We start from the raw sequence: 15,082 nt of genomic DNA on the forward strand, positions 1-15,082 counted from the left end.
ACCCCTCAGTGATCCCTACTCCATGCCTGGAAGATGGCCAAGATGCCCTCCCTCTCATAATCTGCCTAAGGTCATAGAATCAGCATTGCTGACAGATGGCCATTTAGCCTCTTCTTGAAAACCTCCAGGGAAGGAGAGCTTACCACCTCCCAAGGAAGCCTGTTCCACTGAGGAACCGCTCTAACGGTTAGGAAATTCTTCCTAATGTCTTGATGGAAATTCTTTTGATTTAATTTCAACCCGTTGGTTCTGGTCTGACCTTCTAGGGCAACAGAAAACAACTCGGCATCCTCCTCTCTAGAGGCACCTGGTTGGCCACTGTGGGAGCAGACTGCTAGACTTGATGGGCCCTGGTCTGATCCAGCAGGGCCTTTCTTATGTTCTCATGACAGCCCTTCAAGTACTTATCATATCACCTCTCAGTCCTCTCCTCTCCAGGCTAAACATACCCAGCTCCTTCGACCTTTCCTCACAGGACTTGGTCTCCAGACCCCTCACCATCTTCATTTCCCTCCTCTGGACCCGTTCCAGCTTGTCTACATCTTTCTTAACTTGCGGTGCCCAAAACTGAACACAGTACTCTAGGTGAGATCTAACCAGAGCAGAGTAAAGTGATACCAGCACTTTGCGTGATCTGGACATTATACTTCTGTTGATAGAACAGCCATGCAAATGATGTTGATGGCATTCTAAGAAGAGCTTTGTATGCCTCAAGCAGCAGAAGGCAATGCAACCTCTTGAACTCGCCTCCCATCTAAATTAGTAATTCTTTCCACCCCTTGCAGGATGGAGGCACCGGCTGTATTCTCAGATTCCTCGGTTGAGGTCCTGAAATCTTCCCTCCCTGAACTCAACGGAGTTTCGCTCAGCGATGTGTCGGTGACTGCTTCGCCCAGGTTAGTTCTTCTTTTTGTGACCTTTCAGCTTAGCCTGCCTTGCTGGGTTGTTGTGAGGAGTTGGAGGAGGAGGGGTGAATTGTGTCTGCTCTGGCCAATGAGGCCTGGGACACTTGCTTCTCACATGAGTCATTGAATTAAGGAAAAGCTGCAGAGAAGAAGAAGAGTTGGTTTTCATATGCCGACTTTCTCTACCACTTAAGGGAGAATCAAACCGGCTTACAATCGCCTCCCCCTCCCCACAACAGGCACCCTGTGAGGTAGGTGGGGCTGAGAGAGCTCTAAGAGAGCTGTGACTAGCCCAAGGTAACCCAGCTGGCTTTATATGTAGGAGTGGGGAAGCCAACCCCGTTCACCAGATTAGTGTCCACCGCTCATATGAACGAGTGGGAGATCAAACCCCGGTTCTCCAGATCATGTAGTGGTTGAGTAACCTCATTCAGACACGCAAGCTACACACATACCCACAGAAGCCGCTTGTCAGTGGCCCCAACCCCCCTTTCCTTCAGCAAGTAGTCACACACACATATGCCAAAGGCTGGAATCTTTCCTCTCACATAAGGGAACAGCCTTCCTCCCACCTACTCCTCCTTTAAGTTTCGTTTCTCTATGCAAGGGAATAATAGAGTTCTATTCAGTAATGTAGCAATGCTCACGCTGGCGCTGTAGAAACAAATGACGTTGCAGTGACAAGCTAACATCGAATTTTGATTGGAATGTCTATAAAACCTCTTGCATTGCCCCTTCCTCGGTGTGACAGGATTGCAGAGCTCATTGTCTGTGTCTTGGATCACCCGGTTATGACTTCTTGGCCAATAAAGCAAGCCTAAAGCTCACACCAGCCTCCTTGTCCTCATTTACTCCATTGGACTCAATGTTAATGGGGGGACACATCAATCAGAGTCCATTGCTATGTTGCTCATGTAGAGGAGTGGGGAATCAAACCAGATTAAATCAACCAGATTTAACCGCTCCAAACCACCGCTCTTAGCCACTGCACCACACTGGCTCCCAGAGCTGACCCTGGAAAAAGTACAAGTTTGAAGATGAGCTCTGATAGCTCGGGTGCAAAGTGCATCTCATCCAGCCTCTGTTAATGACGCCCAGCCAAATGCCTCCTGGGAAACAAGCAGGGCCTGAAGCTGAGTCTGCCTCCACAGTTGATCCCTCTCAACTGACAGTTTGCCCCTGAACGTGGAGGTTCTGTTAGCGATCCTGATCCCCTTCTGAAGACGTGTAAGCTTTTCTGAATCTGGTCCCTCCATCTGGTGGCAGTCCGTTCCAAACGTTTTGTTACACTTTTTGCGGCCTCAGTTAACTGAAGCCTGTTAGCTGTAACCTGGGCTCCGTTTTTCTCCTAAATACCGGCAAACATTCTCGTCTCCCGTAATTATGGCCGTGCTTACGATCGGCCTGTTGAAATGTTCCCAAACCCAGTCGAGGGGAGAAAACTAAAGTTGTTACCCCTTTCTGTCCTGCCCTGCTCTTTGCTTTAGATCTTAAGTAACATTCCCTGGCTGCCCAGGATATGAGAGCCAGCGTGGTGTAGTGGTTAAGAGCAGCGGATTCCAACCTGGCAAACCGGGTTTGATTCCCCGCTCCTCCACATGGAGCCTGCTGGGTGAACTTGGACCAGTCGCAGTTCTCTCAGAACTCTCTCAGTCCACGCAGAGGCAGGCAATGGCAAACCACCTCCGAATATCTCTTGCCTTGAAAACCCTACGTGGTCGCCATAAGTCACCTGTAACTTGACGGCATGCGCACACACACATCCTGGCTGCCGGGTCCGTAAAATCCCGTACGGGCAGCTGTATTGGTCTGTTGTAGCAGCAAAACGATCTTAAAAGACCACCAATTATTCCAGCGTAACTTTATTCCAACATACTACTAGTAAAAATGGATGCTAGTCATGATGCATACCTATTATCTCCAGTGTCAGAGGGGCATGCCTAATATATTAGGTACTGTGGAACACTGGCAGGATAAATGCTGCTGCAGTCGTCTTGTTTGTGGGCTTCCTAGAGGCCCCTGGTTGGCCACTGTGTGAACAGACTGCTGGACTTGATGGACCTTGGTCTGATCCAGCAGGGCCTTTCTTATGTTCAACATAACAATTCTATTCTAGGGTAAAGTTCTGTCAGTCTAGACCCTGGCTGATTTTGAGTCATAAACGGGCTCTTGATAGCAGCTGGCAGATGGGTGAAGATTGTGCGATGTGACCCATGTGACCTGGGTCCAAAAAGCAACTTTTAAGCAGGGCTGGCGCATTCCGGGCTCCCTTTCAAAGGGAGCCGGCTTCGGAAACTCCCCCCCCCCCCGGCTATGCTTAACTAGCTCTTTTAATTTCAGGCAGGTAGCTGTGGGCCATTAATCAGACAAAGTGAGCTTTGGCTCACAAAAGCTTGTCCCCTGGAAAATGTTGTTGGTCCTGGTCTGAGTGCTGAAGAACTCAAACTTTGTCCTAGCTATTTCAGTGGCACGCAAAAACAGCTTCTCTTTCTTCTAATTGGAGCTGTGGACTCTGATCTGGAGAACCGGGCTTGATTCCCCCACTCCTCCACATCAGCAGCAGACTCTAATCCGGTGAACTGGGTTTGTTTCCCGGCTCCTACACACGAAGCCAGCTGGGTGACCTTGGGCTAGTCATAGTTCTCTCAGCCTCACCTACCTCCCAGGGTGTCTGTTGTGGGGAGGTGAAGGTGATTGTAAGCTGGTTTGATTCTTCCTTAAGTGGTAGAGAAAGTCGGCATATAACACTGTCCTTCAGTGTTACTCCTCTGAAGATGCCTGCCACAGCTGCTGGCGAAACGTCAGGAAAGAAAAGACCAAGACCACGGTTACACAGCCCGGATAACCTACAAGGACCAATGACCGTGAAAGCCTTCGACAATATTTCGGCATATAAAATCCAACTCTTCTTCCTTCTCTTCCTCCTCTTCCTTCTCTTCTGCCGCCTGGTAGGGCCAGCTTTTAAGTTCCAAGTGCCAATACTGGAGAATCTATTTTACAGTCTGGCTTCTGGCCTTGTGTCAGAGGCTGCCTGACAACAGATTCAGACTCTGACGGAGACCAGATCCAGGGACAGAGTCCTCTTTCCCCACCCACACTGACAGAGAAAACAGCTGATGACGATGTATTGCCAAGACATACCTTAAAGTCACCGGCTACAGAGCAGCCTAAAGAAGACCAGACGCCGGCCGACCCAGGAACATCAAGGAAGCTGCCCAGGGAGCCGGGAGACCATGAGGAACAGATGTCTCCTGGGACTCGTCGAAGGAAAATGGGCCGGGTCCTGGCAGAACAACGCCGGCGTTCAGCCAGGTTGGAACAACAAAGAAGGAACCGAGACAGCCATGAAGATAGTGAGTGAGTCTTTACAGAAGCTGCCTCCCCCAGACAGCTGCAAGTATTTAGGAAGGCTGAGCCAGCAGAATCTGTGGAAGCAACGCGTGGCGAACCTGCGGCACTCCACTCTGGCTGACGCTGTATTGACTCGGACTGCTTTCTCGACCCTGAATTCTTCTGGACTCCCTGCCTGACCTTGGACCGGCCTGACCCTGACTCTGCCTTTCGCTCTGATGGATTGCCTTTCACCCTGACTGACCTTGGACTGTTACTGGACTGCGTTATTACTCCCATTCCCAATTAATACAGCTGCCAGCTGTAGAAGCCTCGGCTTCAGAAACCCCAGCCTGTTGCCCCGCCTGCTGCAGGCCTCTTCAGAGCACCGTGCTGCTACAGGAGCACCCCGCCCTAGTGGGCCAGCACACCTTGCTTGGTGCAGAGGAAGCGTTTTCTAAAATAGCTGTTTTTCTTTCCTGGTCCAAACCACCAAATGTTTAACTGCCAATCCCCAGAAAGCATCCAGCCTATGCAATGACGTGCATCAGAAGTGAGAGAGAAACTAGGATTTTCTTATTGTGGGAATAAACCTGGCAGATGTGTTGGCTCTTGCTGTGGTGCGGAAGTATCTTGTAGGATCAGGCCAGTGTGGTGTCGTGGTTAAGAGCAGTGGACTCTAATCTGGAGAACAGGGTTTGATTCCCCACTCCTCCACGTGAGCTCTAATCTGGTGAACTGGGCTGGTTTCCCCTCCCCTCCCCATGAAGCCAGCTGGGTGACCTAGGCCTAGTCACGGTTCTCTTAGAGCTCTCTCAGACTCACCTACTTCACAAGGTAGGCGATTGTAAGATTTGTTAGCCGGTTGTGGGAGAGGAAGGGAAGGTGCTTGTAAGCCAGTTTGAGACTCCTTAAAAGGTAGAGAACATCGGCATATAAAAAACATCCCTTTTTCTTCTTCAGCTAGTCCTGCATCCTGTTTCTAGCTACAGCTGGCCAGAAAGCCAATATTTCCTATTCTGAAAAAGTTTCAGTGAAGCACTTTTTTTTTTTTTAAAGGACCATGGCTTGTCTGCCTTCCTTTACCCCCACCAAGCTCCTTATAATTTCGTTTTGAATCATTAAACATAGTTTTCTGTCTCAGCTGTTTTGCTTCGGCTGGCAGTTCTTCGCACCAGCCACATTGCATTTGATTAAAACAAATAGCCAAAAATTAACCCATGGAGATTCTCCCCTACCCCAGGAGGATGCTTTGTGCTAGTTGCCTGAACTGAGAAGACCCGGTTCTTGAACTCTTCAGAAGGAACAAATTGATCTTCTGCGCAAGCAGTTTGAACATTGGACAACCTGTATGTGATGGGTCACCGCTTGCTGGAAGGGAAAATTGAGGCAAACCAGGACAAGGTGTACTGGTTGCCCTGTCTTGGGTCAAGTGATCTGGGGATTGGAGTACAAAGTTAAGGATTTGGGGGCTTTTCAGGTTAAAGAAGAGGATGGGGGTTGGAAGTCATGTAAAATTATGAGGAAGAACACTTTTGCCTTCTTCTTCTCCTCCCATAATGCTAGAATTTGGGAGTCACTCACTACCCAATTGGCAGGAGGGTGAGGACAGATGTTGTTTCACAGCCCAGAATTCACTTGTGGAACTCCCCGGTGCAAGGTGAGGATCAGCTGACCTTTAAATTCCTGGAGAAGAAGAGTTGGTTTTTATATGCCAATTTAAGGAAGAATCAAACTGGCTTACAATCTCCTTCCCTTCCCCTCCCTACAGCAGACACCCTGTGAGGTAGGTGGGGCTGAGAGAGCGCTAAGAGAGCTGTGACAAGCTCAAGGTCACCCAGCTGGCTTTGCGTGTAGGAGTGAGGTAACAAATCCAGTTCACCAGATTAGCATCTGCTGCTCATTTGGTTCTCCAGATGAGAGTCCACTGCTCCAAACCACCACTCTTCAACACTACACCATGTTGGGTGTTATCCCCGTTGTCTAAATGGAACCTCTATGATCAGAGGCAGTCTACCTTAAGCAGGGTTAGGGGAGTGAACAAAGTAGCAGGGCAGATTCTCTTCTTCCCCCCCCTCCGCCAATACTGATCTTGACTTGTCAATTCAGGCATTGGACCAAATCGCTGTTAGGCTTTCTTAACCTGGGTTTGGTGCGTTGTCTGAATGGAACCACCTGCTCTCGATACGGCTGCTCTCTGCTTTAGGGCTTTGTATACTGCAAAGGGGGGTATCAACAGGGAAGAATTAACTTCTTGTCCAAACCGCTTGATCTTTAAGGAACAAGTTTTACTAAAGAAAAGAACTTCTCAAATAGAACAGCAGGCTCCTTTCTGGCAAGAGGAAGGCAGGGTTTGGTTTGCTGGAAATGTATTTTTAGCAGGCTATGCAAAACTGCCACTTTTCCTTGGGTGGATTGAAGCACGTGGCTGCTGTCTCTCAATCTGGGCCAGTAAGTAAGTAAATGTTTTCTTTGTAGATAGCCAAAGGCCATTACAAAGTAAATAAGACTATAAAACAAAAACATTATACAATGAAGATAAAAGATAAAATGCCTTATAAATTATGGTAAAATACAATATAATTAAAATATCCCCTAGCTGGCCATCCGTTCTGGCTAGTTATATTCTTTGGCGCCAGTATAGCGCTTATCTTTTTAGCTGCTAGAGCGGAAAGTGACATCCTGTACGTGATAAATGAGTCGGTATCTGACAATAAAAATACTAATTTATTGGAATCAGGGAACAAGTTTAACCCACTTAATATCATATGAAGGAATTTCCCCCTAGGTATTACCTGAACACATAAACACATGAAGCTGCCTTTTACTGAATCAGACCCTTGGTCCATCAAAGTCAGTATTGTCTACTCAGACCGGCAGCAGCTCTCCAAGGTCTCAGGCAGAGGTCTTTCACATCACCTACTTGCCTAGTCCCTTTAACTGGAGATGCTGGGGACTGAACCTGGGACCTTCTGCATGCCAAGCAGATGCTGTACCACTGAGCCATGGCCCCTCTCCAAGGCTCTCCAGGGTCTCAGGCAGAGGTCTTTTCCATCACCTACTTGCCTAGTCCTGGTGATGATTTTGGACCAGCTGCTATTCCCAAGGAGTTTTTAAAGCCAGCCTACCCTGGGAATTCCTCCAGGCAGGGTTTGCAACGGATGCACCAGGTTTGGTCCTGTGGTACTTAAGGTTGTCAAATTCCAGTTGGGAAATTCTTGGGGATCTGGGGGTAGAACCTGAGAAAAGCAGGGTTTGGGGGAAGGGAGGGACTTCAGCAGAGTATAATGCCATGGAGTCCACCCTTAGGTTTGGCAGCCTCTGAGTGGCACCTGGAACTTTACAGCTTTTACAATTTATCTCCAGACAATTGAGATCAGTTCCCTTGGAGAAAATGGCTGCTTCAGAGGGTGAACAGTATGGCATTATATCCTGGTGAGATCCCTCCCGGGAGAGCCAGCATGGTGTAGTGGTTAAGAGCGGAGGTTTGGAGCTGTGGACTCTAGTCTGGAGAACCGGGTTTGGTTCCCCACTCCTCCACATGAGTGGAGGACGCCAATCTGGTGAACCAAGTTGGTTTCCCCACTGCCCCACATGAAGCCAGCTGGGTGACCTTGGGCTAGTCACGGCTCTCTCAGCCCCACCTACCTCCCAGGGTGTCTGTTGTGGGGAGGGGAAAGGAAAGGTGATTGTTATCCGGTTCGGTTCTCCCTTAAGTGGTAGAGAAAGTCAGCATATAAAAGCCAACTCTTCTTCTTCTCTCCTCCCCAAACCCTGCCCTCCTCCAGTCCCGTCCCCCAAATCTCCAGGTATTTCCCGACCCAGAGCTGGCAACCCTATCCCCCCTTCCGAAGTAGCCATTTCCTCCAGGGAAATGGGTCTCTGTAGTTTGGAGATCCGATGTAATTCCCGGAGTTCTCCTGGCCCCACCTGGAGGTTGGCGATTTTAATGGTACTGCTGGCTGCAACTGTTAGCAGACCTGGGTCCAGAAACACACCCAAACATTAGGCCTGGGGCCCGGGCGGGGAGGGGATCTCAGCCCCATCTTGTACGGGCTGAACCCCAACCGCCAGCATTTGGCGCTTCTGCCCTCTTTTGGGGCGCCAGTTCAGCAAACCCACAACCTCCCCGGGCTCCCTCGGCCAAAACCTCCACCGCTACTCTGCCCGGAGGAGACCTTTGGCTTGGCTGGCATCGCCAAACCTTAATTTCTTCTCCTGGGAGCAGAGTCTTCTGGCTGCGTTCTTTCGGAACGAGATCCCAGAGCTGATAATGGGGCTCCCGGTTGTCACGGAGCAACCTTGCGTGGTTTGTAAACTCCTTGCTCGACTGAACGTGCCCCAGTCCCGGTGAGTTGCCTCATACCTTTTGTCAAGGAAAAAAGGGATTTAGGATTGAGGATGGCAGACACATCTGGCTGGTGCGATCTTCATGCCGTAAAGTTTAGTCTCCCTAATGACTACGTCCTACTATATATATATAGTATATTTAACAGTGGATTCGATCCCGACAGAAGTCGGTTTCAGGTAGCCGGCTCAAGGTCGACTCAGCCTTCCATCCTTCTGAGGTCGGTAAAATGAGTACCCGGCTTGCTGGGGGTAAAGGGAAGACGACTGGGGAAAGCACTGGCAAACCAACCCCATAAACAAAAGTCTGCCTAGTAAATGTCGGGATGTGATGTCACCCCATGGGTCAGGAATGACCCGGTGCTTGCACAGGGGACATTTACCTTACAGTTTACAATGCATCATTTAATTCATAATAAACCACAACAATATTGAACGAGTTATATATAACATACAAAAATCCCGACTATCTATAGACTACCAAGCATACAATAAATCACCCCGACAAGTTTTTAACATCCGACATCTGTGGTCGCATATTTGGTTTTTAAAGTGACAGTCGCCATCCCATAATCCGTTTATTGCTCCAGATTGTGGGGATGTGGACTGTCGCTTTAAACACTAAATATGCGACCGCAAAAGTCGGATGTTACAAAACTTGTCGGGATTTTTGTTCAATATTGTTGCGGTTTTATTATGAATTATACTGTAGGTATACTGTACCCACACTGTTAAATATACTGTATAGATAGTAGGACATAGTCATTAGGGTAAGGCCAGTGCTGTTTATTTCTGATCACTTACAGGCTTTCACAGCACGACTGCAGTTTGCATATTTTGCTAACTTATTGGTAAAGTTTAGTCTCGGCTGTGCGGCATTTTTGTGTGTGTGGGGGGGTTGCCTTAATCTGGGGTGGTGCGGTATAATTGGGGAGGTGCGATTAGTTCCGGCCGATGGCACCTGGTTTACAAGCGGCTAAGAAGAACAACTTTAAATCGGCTCGCGCGTTCCAAAAGGACGCCGGCGTAGAACGAGGCCTGTAATTAGGGTTGCCAACTCCGGGTTGGGACATTCCTGGAGATCTGGGTGGAGGGGAAATAAACGCAGGGAAATTCCTGCCCAGCTCACATCATATCCTTCAGGGATTCTTTCAGCACTTGGAGGGGGCCCCTGAGGAGGCCAGTTTCTCCTTCTCCCCCCCCCTTCTTTTCAACGGACTCTCAGCATTGTGCAGGGGGTTGGACTAGGTGACCCTGGTGGTCCCTTCCAACTCTATGATTCTTGGGACGTTACCCCGTGGTCACCCCTGCCGACTGCTTCGGGGCTTCTTTTTTGAGTATGCGTGTCTTTTCCGCCCTTCAGAGGTTGCCTTGCTCTCCCCACACATTTTGCCTATACGGGAGGATCTTCTGCACTCCTTGGAAGAAAGGCAGGATAAAAATGGAGCAAATGAGGAGGACCCTGTTATAATTTATTTATTTTTTATTTACTTCATGTATCCATGCCTTTCTCCCCAGCAGGGACCCAAAGTGGTGTACAACCTTCTGTCTCCCATTGTATCCTCACAGCAACCCTGTGAGGTAGGTTAGGCCGAGAGTGTGACTGGCTCAAGGCCCCCCCCTGAGCTTCCATGGCAGAGCGGGGATTCGAACCTGGGTCTCCCACGTCATAGTTCAACACACTACCCACTACAAAACACTGGCTGATAATATGAATAAGTGTCTCAACTGATAGCTGCATCGAGTCTATGCGCGGTGGGTTTGTCCTTTGAAGAAGAGCTGGTGTTTAAATGCCGACTTTCTCTCCCACTTAAGGAAGACTCAAACTGGCTTACAATCACCTTCCCCTCCCCTCCCCACAACAGGCACCCTTTGAGGTAGGTGGGGCTGTGAGAGCTGTAACTTGCCCAAGGTCACCCAGCTGGCTTCAGGTGGGGAAACCAACCCGGTTCACCAGATTAGTGTCTGCTGCTCATGTGGAGAAGTGGGGGAATCAAACCCGGTTCTCCAGATCAGACTCCGCTGTTCCAAACCACCGCTCTTAACCACTACACCACGCTGGCTCTCCAGGATCCGTTTTGCTCCAGAAATGAATCCTTGAGGAATAGGGTTGCCAGGTCCCTCTTTGCCACTGGCGGGAGGTTTTTGGGGCAGAGCATGAGGAGGGTGGGGTTTGGGGAGGGGTCAGGGGAAGGACTTCAATGCCACAGAGTCCAATTGCCAAAGCGGCCATTTTCTCCAGGTGAACTGATCTCTATCGGCTGGAGATCAGTTGTAATAGCAGGAGATCTCCAGCTAGTACCTGCAGGTTGGCAACCCTATTGAAGAACCCTGGGGGCAGTTTCCTATATTTGTGATGCTTATCCTTCCTGATAAGCATGGAAATAACGTCTGTGCTCTCTGCGAAGAGTAGTTTGCAGAGATTTCCTGCCTTGCCCTGCTAGGCCTGGAACCCCTGGGAGATTCTCTTGATGTCACAACGCCGGGGTTCTAGAAGGCAGCCTGCTTTGGCCGGCAGTGGCGGCAGGAAGACCCCGCTGCAGGATCCCCCTCCTGTTGCAAAGGGTGGGGAGGAAACCCTCCTTTCCCCAACCCCGGTACCCTCGTAGAACAGGAGGAGCGAATTGCGTCCACCGCACTGGTTTCCTCCCCAGCCCGGACGCGTTAAGAGCCTCCGTTGAAATGGAATGAAGTCCACTCCCGAGAGAAGCCTTTTGCACTGACGGTAACTGCAGGCCGGGGCCTCGGGGGGTGAGGGCTAGCCCGTATGAGACCCGGGAACCTCTCCTAAGTCCCCTGCTGCGTGCGTTGCTTACAAAAGGGTTGGCTGGCTGGCTTGCTTTGCAGAGGGGTGCCAGCATCTGTCTCTTTCCTAGGGTTGCCAACCTGCAGGTACTAGCTGGAGATCTCCTGCTGTTACCACTGATCTCCAGCCAGTATAGATCAGTTCCTCTGGAGAAAATGGCTCCTTTGCCAATTGGACAGTATGGCATTGAAGTCCCTCCCCTCCCCAGACCCCGCCCTCCTTAGGCTCCACCCCCAAAACCTCCTGCCGGTGGCGAAGAGGGATCTGGCAACCTACTCTTGCCTGTTGGATTTGGGGGGCTGGTTCTGCGCTACAAAATAATCAAGGCCCAGAATCATATGAGTAATATCTCTGAGATTCATCCCCAAGTGCCTCTAACTTCAGAGGGGACAGAAAGCGTTGCGATCATGGACAAGGAGCTTCTTGGTGCGGTGACCCCGTAGGGTTTTCAAAACGAGAGATAAACAGAGGCGGTTGTCGTTGCCTGTCTCTTCGTAGCAACCCTGGACTTTCTTAGTGGTCTCCCATCCCAGTGCTGTGGTCTATTGAGATAGACTTAGCCTGGGCTACACCTTTCCCCAGACTTTGCGCTGCACCTTGTTGGTAACAGATTCCTGGTTAAGCAGCCTTCTAACTATTACTACTTCTGGGGAATCTTTTAACTGCTAGGCCATTTATGCAGGGTCGATTCTGCTCCTCGCTCAATGCTGATTTTTTAAAAATCCAACCTTTAAAATGACTGTTCACAGTCCTGATGCAAGAGAAGAAAGTAAAAAAAAAATCCACCCCCACTTGCCCGTTCCGTTGTTTACATAGCCATTAGCAATCGTCATTTGCAAAGCTAAGCTGCAGCTGGGATTCTGCATGCTTCCTTCAGTGAATGCTTCGATGCAGCGGCGGAGGGCGTTAAAGGGGCTCTTAAGAAATGCGAAGCGGGTATGCACCGGCTTTGCAGTGACATCTGGAATGACAGTTCAGCTTGAAAAAATCAGAAAAATATGCGGGGCACTTCAGCCTGGAACGCGCTGCTAATTACCAAGCGTAAACGGCCCTAGTGTCCTCCCGCAGGGTGTGTGTATGTGAAATTTACTTTTGATTGCTGAATTGCAATATAGCGTATCTTTGATGGTAGTACAATTATGTGGTAGTTGCTTGGCTGCTTGTTATGCTTTTGAAATCTCAATCCCAAAGCGAGGATTGGTGTTCCAATTGCCATTGCTAGCTTCTTTGGAGCATACTGGGAAATGTTTAAACCTGCGGTCGCCTCTGTGGGAACGAAATCCTTTTCTGCCTCTGACCTTATTATTGCTGAAATCCTATTGTCGAAATCCATAGTACCCAGGTGGTTGACTCTTCCCCACCCCCAGTTGGTGGCTGGAATAGCAAGCTCTTCTCTTTCCAACCGAAGCCGGGTCGGAATCAGTAATTGGAGGCTCTTGCATTGGATGGTAATCCTGTTTTTTATTTCCTTTTTTTAAGTGAAGAGAGTAAAACGAGCTGCAGCGCTATGGAGATATTGGGGGGGTGGGGGGCTCTGTGACAGAATGAGGAACCCATTTAATCCACTGCGTGTCAAGTCAGTGCAGAGCTCAAAGACCTGATTTATTTATTTTTCTGTTTTGTTCTGTTTGTGTCTTGGCAGTATCAAAAACCATCTTCCCAAGGTAGCAGAAAAATCTGAGGAGTCCAAAGCGGAGATGTTCAAATCCAAAGGTAGGCAAGCCCCCTTCTGCTTAAGGAGGATCTATGGCAGAGAGGTGGCCAGTTGATGTTTGCAGTTCCCTGAATTTCTGCTTTTGACTGAGCCTTGCGACTGCTAGGTGTCCACCTGCAGGAAGCATTTGAATGCCTGCCTCTGGACATGCTTCTTTGTAATTGGCTGTGAGCGAAACAAAGCTTGCGTATCCCGCACTTTGCCTTATGCACGGAGATTTCACCCAGGCTCAGCTCAGGGAAGAGGGAAGAACCGGGTTAACAGAGGAACGGGAAAGTCTGGGGTTTGTGAGGGCTGGCAGCAAGGTCATCTCTAATGGAGGGAAAACTCATGCATAACTCCAAGGAACAACCAAGACAGACGGGGGCGTGGTGGTGGTGGTGGTGAACGTGAGTGAAAGTATCCATGCATAAACAACCTAAGAGACTTTTAAAACCCTAAAACAACACTGAAGAATGATGAAAAACCTGCAGCGGTTTCAGATGGGGGGAAGTGACTATTGCTCAACAGCCTTTTTAAGGGGGGTTAGAATTATCCCCATTTTACAGATGGAGGAGGGAAGACTGAGGAAGTGGCTTCCCAGTGAGGCTCTGGCAGAGGCAAGATTTGAACTGGGGGCCTTCCCAATCTCAGGATATTCGACACCCTCTCCCAACATAGAGGACCAGCACTGAATGCTTTCTGTCTCCACCCCCCCCCCCCCCGTGGCTCTCCAGGACCACCCCCCTCTTCCATAGGGCTCTGGACCTCCAAGCGCGATGGGGAAGTCAATCTGAGAATGGACGAGAGCGGCATCGGCTGCGAGCCCCCTGTCAGGATTAACGAGCTGCTCCTCGAGGCCGTCCGGAAATACGGGGACTTCTACGCGCTGGCCTCGAAGAAAGGGGGGACGTGGACCAAGCTGACTTACAAGGAGTACTACGCGCAGAGCCGGAAGGTGGCCAAAAGCTTTCTCAAGGTGCGAGGTGTTTTTTTTTTTTTAAGGGTGCCGGGGGAGGGGTTTTTCTGTCTTGGTGGTTACGGTTGCCAACCTCCAGGGGGCACCTGGAGATCTCCCACTATTATGGCGGATCTCCAGGTGACCAAGATCAAATCCCCTGGGGAAAAATGGCTGCTTTGGAGGGTTGACTCTATGGCAGTATACCCTGCTGAGGCCCCTCCCCGAACCCCGCCTCCCCCAGCCTTCACCCCCAAAATCTCCCACAGCTGGCACCCCTATCGGTAGTGGACAAGCGCACGCTTTCCACATGCAGTGGGCCGCTGCCTCTTCCATTGGTAGAGGAGGCCCAGAGAGAACAAGGAAGGGGGTCCCTTTTGTTTACTTCAGTTATACCCCATCTTTCCCCTCAGTGGGGGCCCCTGAAGCAGCTTACATTATTCTCTCCCCCTCCATCTTATCCTCTCCCCCTCTGTCTTATCCTCACAACAACCTTGCGAGGTAGGTTAGGCTGAGGCTCATGACTGGCCCAAGGCCACCCAACAAGCTTCTGTGGCACAGCTGGGATTCGAATCTGGGTCTCCCAGTCTGACGCTCTAACCACCGCAATTCACTGGGCACCTAACAGCTTGGGAGACCTGGACTTTTCTTATATTCTTACTAAATTGTCGAACTCCCTGCCCCAGGATGTGGGGATGGCTGCCAACTTGGAAGGCTTTAAGAGGCGAGTGGACATGTTCATGGAGGAGAGGGCGGGATATCCATGGCTACTAGTCGAAATGGATACTAGTCATGATGCATACCTATTCTCTCCAGGATCAGAGGAGCATGCCCATTATCTTGGGTGCTGTGGAACACAGGCAGGATAAATGCTGCTGCAGTCGTCTTGTTTGGGGGCTTCCGGGAGGCACCTGGTTGGCCACTGTGTGACCAGACTGCTGGACTTGATGGGCCTTGGCCTGATCCAGCATGGCCTTTCTTACGTTCCTATAATGAACAAATTCTTCCCTGTAGGTGGAGGTTGTACTTGGAGTGGAAAGAGA

At 49.9% G+C, this 15,082-nt stretch overlaps 1 protein-coding gene across 1 annotated transcript in view; it reads left to right on the forward strand.

Annotated features, from left to right (window-relative positions):
• Window positions 1-786: 786 nt before the first annotated feature.
• The window catches only part of ACSBG2 (acyl-CoA synthetase bubblegum family member 2), a 54,040-nt gene continuing 39,744 nt past the window's right edge, over window positions 787-15,082 (forward strand). Inside the window, exons 1-3 of the mRNA XM_056844391.1 lie at window positions 787-896; window positions 13,031-13,101; window positions 13,819-14,060. Of these exons, the coding sequence (XP_056700369.1) occupies window positions 787-896; window positions 13,031-13,101; window positions 13,819-14,060 (423 nt within the window). The remainder of the gene's footprint in view (window positions 897-13,030; window positions 13,102-13,818; window positions 14,061-15,082) is intronic.

This window comes from Euleptes europaea, chromosome 2, assembly GCF_029931775.1.
Source record: "Euleptes europaea isolate rEulEur1 chromosome 2, rEulEur1.hap1, whole genome shotgun sequence".
Classification (NCBI taxonomy): Eukaryota; Metazoa; Chordata; class Lepidosauria; order Squamata; family Sphaerodactylidae; genus Euleptes; species Euleptes europaea.